This window comes from Peromyscus californicus, unplaced genomic scaffold (genome assembly GCF_007827085.1).
Source record: "Peromyscus californicus insignis strain IS unplaced genomic scaffold, ASM782708v3 Scaffold_3__1_contigs__length_106647218, whole genome shotgun sequence".
NCBI classification, from domain to species: domain Eukaryota; kingdom Metazoa; phylum Chordata; class Mammalia; order Rodentia; family Cricetidae; genus Peromyscus; species Peromyscus californicus.
The window spans coordinates 15,987,523-16,004,574 of record NW_026294551.1 but is presented as its reverse complement, the minus strand read 5'-3'; the positions used below and the strand labels follow the sequence as shown (position 1 = coordinate 16,004,574).

General features: G+C 50.1%; 1 protein-coding gene across 1 annotated transcript in view; it reads right to left on the bottom strand.

The window, feature by feature from the left end:
- Positions 1–8,966: 8,966 nt before the first annotated feature.
- Positions 8,967–17,052, bottom strand: part of Pecam1 (platelet and endothelial cell adhesion molecule 1) — a 97,181-nt gene continuing 89,095 nt past the window's right edge. The window contains 1 exon segment of the mRNA XM_052757356.1: positions 8,967–10,159. Coding sequence (XP_052613316.1) covers positions 10,140–10,159 — 20 coding nt within the window. The 3' untranslated portion in view covers positions 8,967–10,139.

The following is a 17,052-nucleotide window of genomic DNA, read 5'->3' as shown; positions in this document are numbered from 1 at the left end:
AAAATGTAGAGCTCTCAGCTCCTTCTCTGTGTCTGCCTACACACCATCACGTCCCACTACGGTGACAATGGACTAAACCTCTGAAACTGTAACCCACCCCCAATTAAATGCTTTTTCCTTTATAAGAGTTGCCATAGTCATAGTGTCTCTTTTGTTTGTTTGTTTTTTGTTTTGAGACAGGGTTTCTCTGTGTTGTTTTGGTGCCTGTCCTGGATCTCGTTCTGTAGACCAGGCTGGCCTCGAACTCACAGAGATCCACCTGGCTCTGCCTCCTGAGTGCTGGGATTAAAGGCGTGTGCCACCACCGCCCGGCTTGGTCATTCCTAAAACAATTAGGAAATCTGAAGGGGGGAAGGCTTTTATTGTGAATGAGAGAGGGGGAAGAGGGGGTGGAGAAAGAGAGATCTGAAAGAGTCCAGAGCACAGAGAAGAAAGACTGGACGTGGCCAGGGCTATCTGAGAGTCGAGAGAGCAAAGTGAGGCGGGGGAGAGTAGAGTGGAGGAGGAGGCGAGAAGGGCCAGGATGTGAGTGGACTTAGAAATGTATAACAGGTACTCGTGATACTGAGGGAGCCTGGAGGCCAGCATGGACTTTGATATGCTGATAGGCAGGTATATGTCAACAGGAGAGCCATGTGTCCCACTGCCAGAGGTAAAGGAAATGACTCCTCTTGGGGGACAGAAAACCTGTTTCTCAAGTTCCTGAGGAATGCTGGCTTTTATCTAAGCACCAGAAATCCTCTTGTAGTCCAGCTTGAGCTCTTTCTGGACATATGGAGAGCCTGTGAGAACTAACCATCCTGACTCTGGATAAAGAAAAGAGCTGTTTTGTGACAGTCAGGGCGCTGTTCTCCCACTGCCAGCCCCCCACTGCCAGCCCCCCACTGCCAGACCCCCACAGCCATCCCCCCACTGCCAGCCCCCCACAGCCAGCCCCCCACGGCCAGCCCCCCACGGCCAGCCCCCCACGGCCAGCCCCCCACTGCCAGCCCCTCACAGCCAGCCCCTCACAGCCAGCCCCCCACTGCCAGCCCCCCACTGCCAGCCCCCACTGCCAGCCCCCCACGGCCAGCCCCCCACGGCCAGCCCCCCACGGCCAGCCCCCCACGGCCAGCCCCCCCCGCTACCAGCCCCCCCGCTACCAGCCCCCCACTGCCAGCCCCCCACAGCCAGCCCCCCACAGCCAGCCCCTCATAGCCAGCCCCCCACTGCCAGCCCCCCGCTGCCAGCCCCCCGCTGCCAGCCCCCCCACTGCCAGCCCCCCACAGCCAGCCCCCCGCTGCCAGCCCCCCACTGCCAGCCCCTCACAGCGCACGGGCAACCCATCTCCCGAGTGTTCCACCTGCTCACATGCTAATCATCGGCATATGAGAAAAAGCCAGAGCTGTGGACGTGACCTTGTAGGGGAAGTCAAGGTCACCACAGATGTGGTGTGGAGCCACAGGTCCTGGGTTCCCCCTTCTCCTTGGCTCTGGGACTTGAAGCCAGGCTCTCACACCTCAGCCCTCTCTTCCCCTAGGTTTTATTAGAGAAAGGGTTTCTCTGTGTATCCCTGGCTGTCCTGGAACTTGCTCTGTAGACCAGGCTGGTCCTGAACTCAGAGATCCTCCTGCCTCTGCCTCCTGAGGGCTGGGATTAAAGGCGTGTGTCACCACCACTCAGTGACTCAGCCCTCTCTTTACTCTTTATTCTGAGGAAGGATCTCACTAAATGGTCCAGGTTGTCCTTGAACTCAAGATCCTTATGCCTAAACCTCATGAGTTGCTGGGATTAAAGGCCTGTGCCACCAAACGTAGCTTTCTTCTTTCCTTCCCCCTCCCTCCTCCTCCCCTCCTTCCTCCCTCCTCCCCTCCTTCCTCCCTCCTCCTCCCCTCCTCCCTCCCTCCTCCCCTCCTTCCTCCCTCCTCCTCCCCTCCTTCCTCCCTCCTCCCCTCCTTCCTCCCTCCTCCTCCCCTCCTTCCTCCCTCCTCCTCCCCTCCTTCCTCCCTCCTCCCCTCCTTCCTCCCTCCCCCTCCTCCCTTCCCCCTGCCCCTTCCTCCCCTCCTTCCTCCCTCCCTCCTCCCCCTCCCCTCCTCTTTTTCTTGACTGTGTCTTGCTTACTATCCAATGTTGGTCTTAAACTCAGTTCTTTGCCTCCCAAGTAGCGTCATGCTGGCTCCAGCTCTCTTTCTTGAAGAGCTTCCACTTTCACCATGTGGGTCTGGGAACTGATCCGAGGCTGTTTGTTCATCAGCCCGCCAGCAAGCACCACCTTTACCAGATGTGGCTGCTCACCAGCGGTTTGTTTTTAAAGTCCAGGACCAACCCAGGGTCTTGTGTTGCATGGATGCATGCAATCTCCATAGTCCTAATTATCTACCTGTTTATTTATCTATTTAGTCATTCATTTATTTATTTATCTGTTTACCGATGAACTGGTAGCCCGGCCAGCCTCAAGCTCATCATCCTCCGGTCCAGCTTCCCAGTGCTGAAATCCCACTTGCCACCATGCTTGGGTTTCTTTAGTCTTTTTGACATAGGACCCTTGCTCAGTCCTGGTCTTTTCTGAGGTGGCATCTGTATTACTTATTTGCCACATTGCTGTGACAAGATGCCTTACAGAAGCCCCCCCATGGAAGGGTTTGCTGTGGTCCACAGTTTGAGGGTCTCACACCAGAGAAAGAACAGTGGCAGGAACACGAGCAGCTGGTCAGTCCTGCCTGAAATCCAGAAGCAGACGGAGACCAATGCAGGTTCTCAGATCCCTTTTCTTTTTCTTCTCTATTAATTATGTTGTTTATCTTACGTAGAGAGGAGCTGGATATGTGGAGGCCAGAGGATAACTGGGAGGAAGTGGTTTCCCCTCCCATCTTCTAAGTCCCAGGATCCAACAGGCCATCAGCCTTGGTAGCAAGCTGCTGCATCTCACCAGCCCCTCACCTTCGTTTTATTCAATCCAGGACCCCAAACCACGGAGTCCAAGTGAGTCTTCCTCAATTAAACCTTTCTGAAACCAACTTCATAGACCCACTCAGGGGTGTTTCCATGGCAATTCTAAACCTGTCCAGTTGAGTAACCATTACAGGGTTGGGGTCCTATGGCAGTTGGTAGAGAACTCGCCTAGCCTGCAGGAGGCCCTGGTTAGATCCCCAGCACTACATAAACTGTAATTCCAGAGCTTAAAAGGAGGGAGGAGGAGGATCAGGACTTCAGGGTCATCCTCAGCTACATATAGAATTCAAGGCAAGCCTGGGCCACATGAGATGCTTTTTTTTTTTTTTTTGGTTTTTTCGAGACAGGGTTTCTCTGTGTAGCTTTGCGCCTTTTCCTGGAACTCACTTGGTAGCCCAGGCTGGCCTCGAACTCACAGAGATCCGCCTGGCTCTGCCTCCCAAGTGCTGGGATTAAAGGCGTGCGCCACCACCGCCCGGCTGAGATGCTTTTTTTAAAAATCACATTTTTGAAAAGGCCAAGACTACTGTGCTAATACGACCCTCAAATTCTTCAGGATTGTGTCCTAGGAGGGTAAATGTTATTAACACACTCTGCCACCAGGTGGCGATCTTGGCATCCCGTGATTCTCAAAGGCCCTTGGAAAAGAGCTGTTTAAACCGGCAAACCTGTTCTTTGCGGACCAGACGAGCTTGGAAAGATGCTGGAAGCGTCTGTATATTTGTAAAGACACGCGGCGTCCTTTCCAGAAGGACTTCTCACGAATTACCCAGGTCTCGCTTTGGTAGACACAGAATGTGCCCGGAGATTCTACATTTCCACTGCTGTTGGGTGTCACCCTTTGAGTGACAGGAGTTTGGGGAAGGGATCTGAAGACATGGATCACTGACTCCTCCAGCTCCCTTGGGCCCTCTGCAATAGTTGTAGTATGAGCTCTTAGCCGAGAATCCCTCCAGTCTCAGACTCTCCTCCCGCCTTTGGGCTCACATTGTAGCCTAGGATGCCCTCTATCTTGAAGCAATCCTGCTTCAGCCTCCCTAGTGCTGGGATTACAGGCGTGTTCCACCACGCCCAGCTTCAAGGCAAGTTCATGAGGCTCCCCTGAACTCCCCACAGAATGAAAGTTGCCCCATAGCAACCCCCCACCCCACCACTGACACACACCTGTTCTCCACTTGCCGGCTCAAATCTTTCCCCCATAGCCCTCGACATCTCCTCTCATATCATATAATCTACTTATTGTATCCCAGAGAGAAGGGTTGCCCACCCAGCAAATTCACCTTTTTGTGGCAACAGGAAATTGTCCTTCACTGAAGAGCAGGACAACAGTTGTTTTCTGATGCTGCTTAAAAAAATAAAATTGTTCTTCATCCTTTAGCTAATAACTATTATTATTATTGTTGTTGTTGTTGTATTTTAGAGAAGATCTCACTATGTGGCCTTGGCTGGCCTTGAACATATATAGAGATCCACTTGCCTCCATCTTCTGAATGCTGGGACTAAAGGTATATACCACAGCACATAGCACTAATCAATATCCTTAAATAAATATCAGTGTCTATTTTATTTTATTTATTTTGGTTTTTCGAGACAGGGTTTCTCTGTGTAGTTTTGGTGCCTGCCCTGAATCTCAATCTGTAGACCAGGCTGGCCTTGAACTGACAGAGATCCACCTGGCTCTGCCTCCCGAGTGCTGGAATTAAAGGTGTGCGTCACTACTGCCCAGCCAGTATCTATTTTATATACTCCTGGACTTTTACATTTTTTTTTTCTATTTAAGATTTTCTGGGGTATTTATTTATTTTGTTTTCTGTCTGGGGTTCTTTTTGTTTGTTTATTTTGAAAAGACTTATTTTATGTATATGACTGTTTTGTCTCTATGCATGTATATGTATGGTGTGTGCCTGGTGCCCTTGGAGGCTAGAAGAGGGCCTCAGATCCCCTGCAACTGGAGTTCCAGAAGGTTGTGAGCCGTCACGTGGGTGTTGGGAACCAGACATAGGTCCTCTGCAAGAGTAGCCAGTGTAGCCGGACAGTGGTGGAGCAGGCCTTTAATCCTAGCACTTGGAAGGCAGAGCCAGGCAGATCTCTGTGAGTTCGAGGACAGCCTGGTCTACAGAGTGAGTTCTAGGACAGGCTCCAAAACTACACAGAGAAACTCTGTCTCGGGTGTGTGTGTGTGTGTGTGTGTGTGTGTGTGTGTGTGTGTGTGTGTGAAGAGCAGTGCTATTAACCATTGAATCATCTCCCTATTTTATTTTATTTAGGTGTGGGTATATGTCTGTGGAGGTGTATGTGTACATGTGTGTGTAGGTACCTGCAGAAGCCTGGAGAGGGCTTCAGATTTCTTGGAGTTGGAGTAGCAGACTGTGAAGAGCTGCTTGATGTGGGTGCTGGGATCCGAACTGAGATCCTCATGATGGAGCAGCAAGCACTCTTAACCACCAAGCCGTCTCTCCAGCTATTTATTTATGTATTTGAGACAGAGTCTTGCTAAGGAACCTTGGCTGGCCTGATGCTCCCAATGTAGCCCAAACTGGCCTTGAACTCAGTAATTCCCTTGCCTTAGCTTCCTAGGTGCTGGGATGACAGGGATGTGCCACCACAGCCAGCTTCTGGTGGCTTTTTGATGAGCAGAAGTCACTGTGGTTATGTCTTAAAGTGGCCCCTACCACTCTATCTTTCCTTATCCCACCTGCAGCTCACCCCCGCTCTCCACATGCTTTTTTTCATCTGGCATTGGTTCTACCAATTTGACAATTTTGGGCTGTAAGCAGGCCTGGGACTTGAACTCACCAAGTGTTCAGTGGCCTCAGCCTTTGCTAAGGTGGACATGGTCTGAATGACTCAAGTATTTATGTGTTGGAAGCATGGTGGTGATATTGAGAAGAGGTGGGCCCTGGTGGGGGCTGTTTAGATCCCCCACCAGACCCCACCATTGAGGGTACTGAATTCTGAAGGAATTAAGGTAGTTCTCATGGGACCCTAATTTAGTTCTCAAGAGAATTAGTTGTGGGTTGGAGAGATGACTCAGATGATATGAACATTTACTGCTATTTCAGGGGACCTGAGTTCAGTTCCCAGCACCCACCCTGGGCAGCATGCATTAATAATAATAATAATAATAATAATAATAATAATAATAATAATAAGTCCATTACCAAAGGGTTTGATACCCTCTGTTCCACAAGCGCCCAGAGGAATCCTGCCTGGCTTACGTCTATACTTTCAGGATCCTTCCTAAATAAGCCAAGCTCCAAATGTGCAGAGGTAGAGGATGGACTGAATGGATCCCAGGGAGAAGCTTCAGGGTAAAAAGAACATGTGGGCCTGTAAGATGGCTCAGTGTGCTTCTGTTGGGAGAAACACCATGGCTAAGAGAGAGCTGGGGAAGCAAAGGGTCTGTCTCACCTTATACTTCCGGGTCAGAGCCCATGGCTGAGAGAAGTCAGTAGGAACTCAAAGCTGGAACCTGGAGGCAGGAGCCGAATCAGAGGCCACGGAGGAGCCCTGCTTACTGGCTTGTTCTCCATGGTTTGCTGGGCTTGAAAATTTTCATACAACCTAGGACCACCTGCTGCACAATGGACTGGGCAGGCCTTCCCACATCAGTTACTAGGGACCCACATGGTGGAAAGAAAACTCCTGAATGTTGTCCTCTGGTTCCAGCTAGGCACTATGGTGTGTGTGCATAAACACACACACACACACACACACACACACACACACACACACACACGTAAAAAGAATTTGCCTTTTTGTCAACTTTTCTTCAGAAACTAACTTACCAGAGAAGCTACCAGCAAAATAAACTCATCTTGGCTCAGGACACACAGTCTGTCGTTGTTTTGGTTTTGAAATGGGGCTCTCATTTAGCCCAGGCTAGCTATATAGCCAAAGTTGACCTTGAACTTCTGACCTCCTGCCTCTGCTTCCCCAGTACTGGAAGCACAGGTGTCTGTCATCACACTGGGTGTTTTTGTTTCATTCCCATCGCTCTGAGAAAATCCTCTGATGTGGGGAAGCACCCGGAGAGATGCCTCAGCGGTTAGGAGCACATGTTCTTGCAGAAGACCTGGGTTCAATTCCCAGCACCCATGGAGCAGCTCACAACCACCAATAATTCCAGTTCCAGGGGATCTGATGCCCTCTTCTGACTTCCTCTGGAACCAGGCACACATGCAGGCCAAGCACTCATACACAAAATAAACAAATCTTTAAAATTAAAAAAAAAAAAAAACCAACGAAAAGCAACAGGGGGGATAAAAGGGATTTATCTCATCTCACAGTGGCAGGCTATGGCCCATCACAGTTGGGAAGTCACGTTGGCAAGAGCTTGGACTGGCTAGTCACATCCACGGTCAAGAGTAGAGAGGATGATTGTACTCGTGCTTACTGCTCAGCTGGCTCTCTCTACCCTTCCATAGTCCAGAGGCGCAAACACGGGAATGGTGTTGCCCACTTTCAGGCTGGGTCTTTCCACATCGAGGAAAGCAGTCAAAATAATCCCCCACAGACATGCTCACAGGCCAGTTAGATCTAGATAGCTCCTCATTGACTCCCTTCCCAGGTGGTTCTAGGTTGTCAAGCCCACAATCAGAAAAAACCTTTACACCTGGTTTTGGGCAGCGTGGGCGTGGTGGGGGAGGAGTGGGGGGGGAGGAGTGGGGGGGGAGGAGTGGGGAGTGGAGTGGGGGGGGAGTGGGGGGGAGGAGGGGGAAGAGGGGGGTGGAGTGGGGGAAGGAGTGGGGAGTGGAGTGGGAGGGAGGAGTGGAGGAAGGAGTGGGGATTGGAGTGGGGATTGGAGTGGGGATTGGAGTGGGGGGAGGAGTGGGGAGTGGAGTGGGGGGAGGAGGAGTCGGGGAATGGAATGGGGGGAATAGAACCTAGCACTTCCAAAAATCTGTAAAGTTGCTTTCTGCGTATATTTGATCCTTAGTGGATTATTTTTCCAAGTATTTATTGGGTTTGTTAGAAAAAAATAACCTAGTTGCCGCCTCATTACCTCCTGATCTAGTGCGTGCCAGGCAAGCGTTCTACCCACGCAGCCACATCCCCAGCCGGGCACACACACTTCCAGTCAGTACGTGGTGGCATGGAGGAGCTTCTAGAGACGGCGGCATCCGCTCCAGGCTCACTTCCTTTTCCTGGGACCCTGTAAAGGTCCTGACAGTGGGAAGAGTTTTCCTCACGTTGCAAATTCTGGTCCCAACAACACAAGGCTGAAGGAGGGAGTGTTGGTACACCAGAGACTGAAGGAACAATTGCTGGTACCACACCAGACAGCCTGTGCCAAGCTAGTCCAGGAAAACCACACCCAGGCCAGGAGGAAGAAAGTCCTCATCGAGGGACTTTTTCCTAAAAACCAGTAAACACTTGGGAAAAAAATCATCTGCAAAGGGTGAAACATTCGGAAAACAACCTTACAGAAAATATCCCGTGTATTGGCTTTTGGAATAAACCACTGGGAATGTAGAACTCATCAGTAACTGTAAGTTGGCGCTCACTTCAGCTCTGTTCTGACTATTGAATGTGAAGAAGAGAACGTGAGAGAGAACTGGATGGAAGGAGGAGGGGAAGGAAGAAGCATGAAAGATGGTCCAGCCCTTTAGAGGGAGAGGCAAGAGGATCGAGAGTTTGCGGCCAGCCTGGGCTACATAATGAGTTTCAAGTCCAGCCCAGCCTGGACTATAATGAACTACACACAGTGAGACCCCATCTCAAAATAAAACAGAATAAAGTAAAATAAAATGAATAAAAACAAGACAAAATGAGAAACAAAAAAGCATGGTGGAGGCTGGGAAGACAGAGAAGTTGGTAAAACGCCTGCCTTGCAAACGCACGGACTTGAGTAGGACCCCCGGAACAGTGCAAAGAACCCAGCGACCCCAGCCATTGGTCCACGTGAGGCTCCGCCCACAGACAGAACAGCTTGGTTCTCTCCGACACCAGAGGCAGCCGGAGTCCCTTAGGGCTACAGTTATTCATTCTCCTGGCACGTGGCCTGGTTCAGAAGATGACACTTCACAGTTCACTGAAGAGTAAAAATCAATTTTATTTAATACAACACTCCTCAGGGGTCCTGCAGCTGGGTGGCTGAGGCAAACAGGGAAGATAATGTTAGGTATGAGTGTTCCACAGCGAAATGGAGCCAGCTCCCATCCCTCACTCAAGCCACCCTTGGGAACAGCCTGGGACCTCAGGAGATCGTTTCTTTCTTTCTTTTTTTTTTTCTTTTTTTTTTTTTTTTTCCTGTGAACTAGAGAGAAACAGGCCAGTAGTCTTTTTCCAAGGGACAGTTGTGAGCTGCCCTGTGGGTGCTGGGAATTGAACCCGGGTCTACCAGAAGAGCAGCCACTGCTCCCAACTACTGAACCATCTCTCTAGCCGGAGATTGTTTCTTTAGCAGGGAATAAATAAAGAAAAATTAGTGAGAAAAGTACACATTTCCTTTTACTATTAAGAAAAAAAAATACCATTTGCCGTAGCCAACGGTTTCCAACTGTCTCTCCTCTTTAGGCCTTCAGCATGGGAGAGGAAAAGAAAGATCTGGAAAGCACTTTAAGGTCACCGGCGCTCGCTCCAATCTAGTTTTGGCATTGCCTGCTTGAGGCTTGACTCCAGGTCCCCCACTCCACAGGCGTTGCTCCCAATCAGCTGCCCCCAAACCCCGCAACGAGTGAAGCCACCGTCCAGGGGACGAGGTGAAGCGCTCTCCGAGCAGCACTCGATACCTCCAAGGAACAAGGTCAGCCCAGAAGGAAAAAGAAAGACAGAAAAAACAAAAAAACAAAAATCTAACTCCCGAGTCCAGACCATTTGGAACAAAAACCGGCTTCTGTGCAGGAGGCACGAAACAGCGCCTTGTCTCTCTGAGACACAGTATTTGAGCTTCAAAATACCCCAGGGGTTTCTTCACCCCGAACCTCCTCTCACTCTTCCAAATTGCAAGTTGCTTCTAGCTTGGAAGGTCGGTCAGGCTGGCCACTAAACAGTGCCTCTGATTCTCTTTACACCCAACATTAATAAGGCGGGAGGATTTGAGGATGGATGGCTTGGCCCGAGGAATTGCTATTTTCAGTGGGGCGGGCCAGGGCCGGTTCATAAATAAGTGCACAGGACTCTTGGGATACGGGAATCGGCTGCTCTTCTCTGGACACGGACGTCCTCTCAGGCATGTGCACCTGTCTTGGTTGTCTTAAGTTCCATCAAGGGAGTCTTTCGTTCTCTGTGGGAAAGAAGACAGGACACGTTAGGCCATGCCCTCAGGACTAGAGATTCCCCCGGAGGAGAGAGGTGTAAATTGGAGTAGTACGGCCTAAGAGAACTGCAGAGGGACTGGGATGTGGGTCCTTGGGTACAGTACTTGCCTAGCGTTGCAAGGGGCCCTAGGCTCCATCACCAGCACCATATATGGTACATGTCTGTGATCCCAGCACCCAGGAGGCAGAGACAGGAGGATCACAAGTTCAAAGCCCAGTTCTAGGCTAGCCTGGGATATATGAGATCTTGACTCAAACAAAAACACTGGCAACTACGCCGCCATCCTCTGGGAAGCCAACTTCTAGAGCAACGGTTGTCCCAACCCATCTTCCGTCCTCTCCACGCCTGCTCCTCAGGAGCTGCGGTCTCCACCCCTGCATTCTTGCGGCACATCAGTAGCAAGCCACTGCATCAAGGACCCGCGGGAACCCAGTGTGGTGTCCCACAGACCCTGCACAGAGAGGAACATCAGGTCCCAGAGATCTCACATCTGGCTCAAGTGAGGACCTCAGGACCTCTAGCTAACACAGACCCCCTCTCCAGTCTGCCTTTGTTTTTGAGACAGAAACTCACTCTATAGCCTGGGCCAGCCTGAGGCTCTCAGTGGTCCTCTGGCCTTAGCCTTCCCAGGGCTGGGATTGTAGGTGTGAGTCACCAGGCCATCTAAGGTCCTTGGGTCAGCCTTTTAATTAAAAAAAACTTTGGCTAGGAGTGGTGGCGCACACCTTTGAGCCCAGTGCTCAGCTGACAGAGGCAGATGGATCTTTGTGAGTTCAAAGCCATCCTGGTCTACACACAGCCTATAATTTCAGCTCTGGGGCGTTTTCTGGCTTCCAGTCTAGTGAAAAATGTGTTCATCCCAGGTTCAGGGAGAGTGATAACACCTACCACCCACTTAGCCTGTACACACACACACACACACACACACACACACACACACACACACACAAATCTTTCTAGAGGGCTGGTGAAATGGTTCAGTGGGTCAAGGTGGCTTGCTGCCAAGGCTGATAAACTGAGTTCGAATCCCAAGACCCAGAGGGTTGAAGGAGAGAGCCAGCCCCCAAAAGCTCCCCCTTGACTCTTGTATGCCTGTATATATGCACAAACAAACGCAGAATAAGAATTTAAGGAAAAAACTCTGGAGAACTGTTGTGGCGACAGTTACACAACAATATGAATGTACCTCGGGTACCGAATTCACTGTTTTTTTAAGTGCCAGAGAAGGGCCTCATACTGCTAGGCATGGGCTCCAACACTGAGCCACACCCCAGCTCTTGAAAGATATATTTCACAATAATACAGTGGTTAATTTTAGGTTGTGTATGTTTTACTCTAATAAAAAAATAAATAAAGGGGGGAAAAAAAGCCAGTGCTTACAGTCCAGCACTCAGGCACATCGAGAGTTCAAGACCACTCTCAGCTGTATAGACAGCTCCCGGCTAACCTGGGCTGTCGTCTAATGACGACAAACAGAGCTCCGAATGGTAGCGTGAGTCACCCACTCACCTCCTGGCACCTGGACCCTTAGCTGACCCAGCACTGTTCTCTGTACCAAAGAGGATGGACTCTGCCCCAAGGATTTCATATTCCATCAGTGATTTTGTCTGTGTGTGTGTGGACAGTGTGTGCATATTCAGTTGTGTGAATGTGAACGTGTGTGCGCTGTGGGGTTCGTGTGGGGTTCGTGTGGAGGTCAGAGGACAGTCTCACCTTCCACCTTGTTTGAGACAAAGTCTCTTATTGTTCACTGTTGCTAGCTGGCCCAAGACCTTCTAGGGGTTCCCCACCTCCCATCTCTGCAAAGGAATGCTGGGATTACAGATGCCTGGCTTTTGTTGTTGTTGTTGGTTTTTCGAGACAGGGTTTCCCTGTGCAGTTTTGGTGCCTATCCTGGATCTCGCTGTGTAGACCAGGCTGACCTTGAATTCATAGAGATCCGCCTGGCTCTGCCTCCCGAGTGCTGGGATTAAAGGCATGCATGCACCACTGCCTCCTGGCAGATACCTGGCTTTTATATGGATTGTGGGAATTTGAATTCAGGTCCTCACACTTGCCATGCAAGTGTTTTGACCCACTGAGCCTTGTCCCCACCCTTTCCCAATTACTAGATCAACAACATTGCTATGAAGTAGTCTGGCGGCAGCAAGGGCACCATGTACTGAGCAAGAGTCAATCACAGGAGTGACTTGAATTGACTTGGAAGATTTTGTAAACACGCAGAGAAAAGGGGCTGGGTATGCTGGGAGATTTGGGAGCAGACAGCCCTTGAGAATGGAGAACCCCAGAGAACAGGAAGCGTCAGGGCCCACTTTTCTGAACCCTCTGTGGACACAAGACACCTTGCTACAAGTAGAACTCATAGAGGTGGGAGCAAAAGAAGAAGGAAAGGTTGCCTGGCATCTTGGGAACCTGGTGACCAGGCTGCCTGGCTTCCTGGCAGGGAGCTAAGATGGTCTCCATTTTGTTTTGCTGGGTCTGGTACTTTTAGAACACGCTGCAGACCTGAGAGGTTCAACCAGAAGGCCAAGGCTCTAGCCCTTCCTTTGCCAGGATAGAACTGCACAAATGGCCAACAGAGCTGTGTGGCCCCGGGGGCTGGAGGCCTGCCAGCGCTGGCAGCCGCTTTCTGCCATTTCCTCCGCTCTCCAGAGAAGGGAGACGTGATCCTCGTGTCCAGACTTTCTGCAGGCCCCAGACCAAGTCTCTCCCCAGACGCCTCTGTTCTCCCTCTCTTGAGGCAAACAACACTCTGGATAATGCTGCAGGACCAACTCCACAGACAGGAAGGGCTGGGCCATCAGCAGGGCCCCAGGAACTTTGTAAAGGTTAACACACCCACAGTGAGGACTGGCCTTGCTGTTAGCCACCCACGTTCAGCTATGGGATTGCCCTGCTTTCTGCTCAGAATGTGGTGCTGAGTAACCCCAAAAGCCCTCTGATTCCACCTCCTCTCCTGGAGCCCTAATTCCTACTTCTAGAGAGCACCCTGTATGAGCACTAAAGAGCACCCAGTGTAAGCACTTTCAGGAGTATGCTGAGTGCTTACTTAATCCCTGCAGTATCTAGGTTGAGAAGTCACCCACTTTACAGATGTGGTAACGGGGCTGGGTAAGATTCAGGCACAAGCCTGAATATTTACATGAGTTCTATCCCTCAGTCGGAGGGAATGGACTCTTGAAAGTTACCCTGCTTGCATCATGTGCACATCTGCATTTACACACACACACACACACACACACAGAATTTTTTAAAATGATGACTGATGGAAAACAGAATTTTACATACAGATTACGCACCTAGTTAGGGCAACTCAAGCTTGAATGTGGGTCTCCTAGGCCTATGCCAAGATTTCGCTTTGGTTGACTCTTAAGCCTTGAGTATGTTTCCCCTGAGTGTGTGTGGGTGGGGGCATTTCAGAGCCAAATAAAGTAAACTCTTAACCACACCCGCCATTGCCAGAGCACTTGAGGAAGAGATCTTTAAAGAAGATAAGTGGGTTTCTGTGATGGCTTGGGGTTTGCAAAGTATCTCACTTAACCCTTAAGAAAATCCTAGTAGGCAGATGTTACTGTTGATGTCAACATTCCTTCCATCATCATCCACATCATCATCATCACCAACATTATCATCAGCGTCATCATCACTATCATTATCGCCAACATTATCATCACCACCACCACCACCATGATCTCCATCCCTCTCATCACCATCACTGCCACCACCATCGTTATCATCACCATCATCCTTATCACCACCACCGTCATCACTATCTCCACCTCTACTTTATCGGTAGGGGTGCTTAGGCTCCAGGAAGTCACCCACAAGCAGGCTGTAGGACTGGAACCCCCCTCTCCAGCAGCCTCAGCCCCACTCCTGGGGCAGGTCCTATCACAGCGAAGCCCCCTCCTGGCCCTGGGGAGGAGGAAAGGGAACCATAACTGGCATTGTCTTGTTCCCAACCCCTAAGAGTCAGGGTTCCTTCCCAAATCTGGAGACCCGAACAGGTCCAGATTCAACTGCTTACTTTTAAGTACAAGCTGTTCTCGTCCATGTTATCTGTCTGCGTGGGCCACAAGCACAATTTATAAACAAGGCAGAAATGGCAGAGGAAAAATGAAGTCAGCGTGTGCCATTAAAACAAGTCAAACAATATCGAGTCAGTAGCTGGCGGGGCCCACTGTCTCATTGTCCAGAGATTTCCTCCAATATGTTTTCAGAAGCAAGGGCCATTAAACAAGAGGGAATGATTGCCAGGCTTGATTTCAGGAAGGAAGCCCCTCCCATTTCCCCCGCTGGGCAATTCTGTTAATTTTCTTCTGACCCCCACGGCTGCTTATTAGGGAAACTGCCTACTTCTTTCATAAACAAAATCTATTTGCTTCAAGATTCAAAATTCATTTCTCGACAGCTGGGAACCCCTGAGTTCCCGCCAAATGGCTCTATTATTTTAGGGGTAGGACTTAGCCCAAGTATTTGGAGCACCCTGGGAGCAGAGGAGATTTGGGGGGCTGAGGGAAAGCCACTCCCCCGCTAGCCTGGAGTTCAGAGCCGTTGCCCAGAGCGGCCCGGCCCGTTTGGTGGAAGACGAAGTAAGTAGTTGGTTCTGCAGAGGGCCGACTGCCAGGCCGCAGCCCTGTCTTGGGTGGCCGCAGATACACGCAGCCATGCAGACAGCCAGAGAACTCATTTTTATCAGGGTCCTCCACTGCTTACGGAGCAAAGTTGTCACTCATGTCACTTCTTAACCCTGAGGGCAGAGCATAGGTCAGGGCTTTTGGGGACTTGGGCTCTGTTCTCGGCTCTATGTGATTCTGGGCAAGCTGTTTTTACCAAGCCAGGCCTCCGTTTCTGCATCTATAAAGTAGGCCCCCTCACCCCTTCCAATCCAACAGTGCTTTCAGAAGCCTAGGTGGGTGCAGGCTGGAAACAGCCGTTCATTTCTCTCCTCTTTTCCTCAAATGGATAGCTTTCCTCCACACAAAGAATGTCAGCGCCGGCCTTCCTGTCTGTCACGAGCATAATGAACTCTGTTTAACAAGAATTCAGACCCAGCCACACAAAGGAAGCCAGGGGCCCACTGAAGGCTGCAGAAGTCTTGCTGGAAGTTTCGCCCAGACCCAAAAGGCCAATTCAGAGGCAAGTTCCTCATTTTGAAGATAATAGCTGCTCTGGTAACCCCTGTACTGCCGAGTGCCCACAGAGAGGCTGGGAACCGGAAGGCAGTGGGTTCTGCATGGATTGAACTTAACCCTTCACCCTCCCCCACTCCTTCCTTTCTTGTGTGTTCCTCTGTGTGTGCATGTGTGTGGAGAGGCCAGAGGTCAATCTCAGATGCCATTCCTTAAGAACTGTTGATCTTTTTCTCTTCTTTTCTTTCTTTCTTCCTTTCTTTCCACAGATCTCTCGCTGGCCTCAGGCTCACCAAGTAACCTAGACTGGCTGGTCTTCGCCTCCCCTGGTCTAGGGCTACAGGTGTGTGCCACTACACCTGAATTTTTCACTTGGGGTTCTAGGATTAAAATCCTATTCTTGTGTAAACACTGACCAACTGACCTATCTCCCCACTCCCTCCTCTCTTCTCTTACTCTCTTCCTCCTCCCTCTCCATCACGGACTTAATATGTAGCCCAAACTGGCCCTGAACTCCAGCTCTCCTTTCAAGCCTGCATTGCTATGCCTGAGACCGTCTTCTTATTTGTTTTGTCTTTAAAAAGTTTTATTAGCATATATTAATTATATACAATGGATTTTATGACGTCTTCACACTGTATTTGGATCACATTCACATCCTCTTCCCCCTCCCAAACAGTTCCCTCTTCCCCATAGCTCCTCTTCTGCTTCTATGTCTTTTTTTTTGGGGGGGGGGGTGACCCAATGAGCTTCATCAGGGTTACTTACAAGAGCAAGGGCACCTAACCAGTGTCTATACAACGGAAGAATTCTCTTTCTGTCTCATCAACCATCAATCGTACAAACCCTCAGGGAACAAAGGGCCCTCCCTCATGAGGCCTATCCCTTCTGTGACAGTGTGGGAACATTTTAAAATGTGTGTGGACAAATGCAGATGTTACCAGATCAATCATTTGACATCTCATGATACAATTAAGAGACTGAAATATAAGACCTAATGCTCCTTTAGCTAACAAGAGACAGATTTTACTCTAGTCCAGGCTTGCCTTCTGCCTCCACCTCAGACATGTTAGTACTAAGGCATGCCACTGTCTTCTTGTTAAAGGAGCAGTAGGATTCCCGACCACGCAGGAGGATATCCAGGCCCCCTCGCCCTAGGTAGGCTGAGCTGTGATGGTGTAAACAGGAACAGAGAACCAATCCTGGAGCTGGTTGAGATTGCTGGAGGAGCCCAGGACTCCTGGTCTCGAACAGGCCATGTTAGAGTGAGGTGGTGGGAAGAATTAGTGGAAAGCAGACCCTGGGCAAATTGGGAAATAGTTCACTGTTCTGTAGAACGCTTTTGTAAACAACAACAACAACAACAACCAAAAGCAACAACAACAAAAGTCACTCTGTAGACCAGGCTGGCCTTGAACTCACAGAGATCTGCCTGTTTCTGCCTCCCAAGTGCTGGGAATAGGGCTGGAGAGATGGCTCAGAGGTTAAGAGCACTGGCTGCTCTTCCAGAGGTCCTGAGTTCAATTCCCAGCAACCACATGGTGGCTCCCAACCATCTGTAATGAGATCTGGTGCCCTCTTCTGGCTTGCAGTCATACATGCTATATAATAATAAATAAATAAATCTTAAAAAGTGCTGGGAATAAAGGCATGCACCACCACGGCCCAGTGCCTTTTTGTTGTTGTTTTTAAGACAGGAACTCACTATATGGCTCTGGCTATCCTG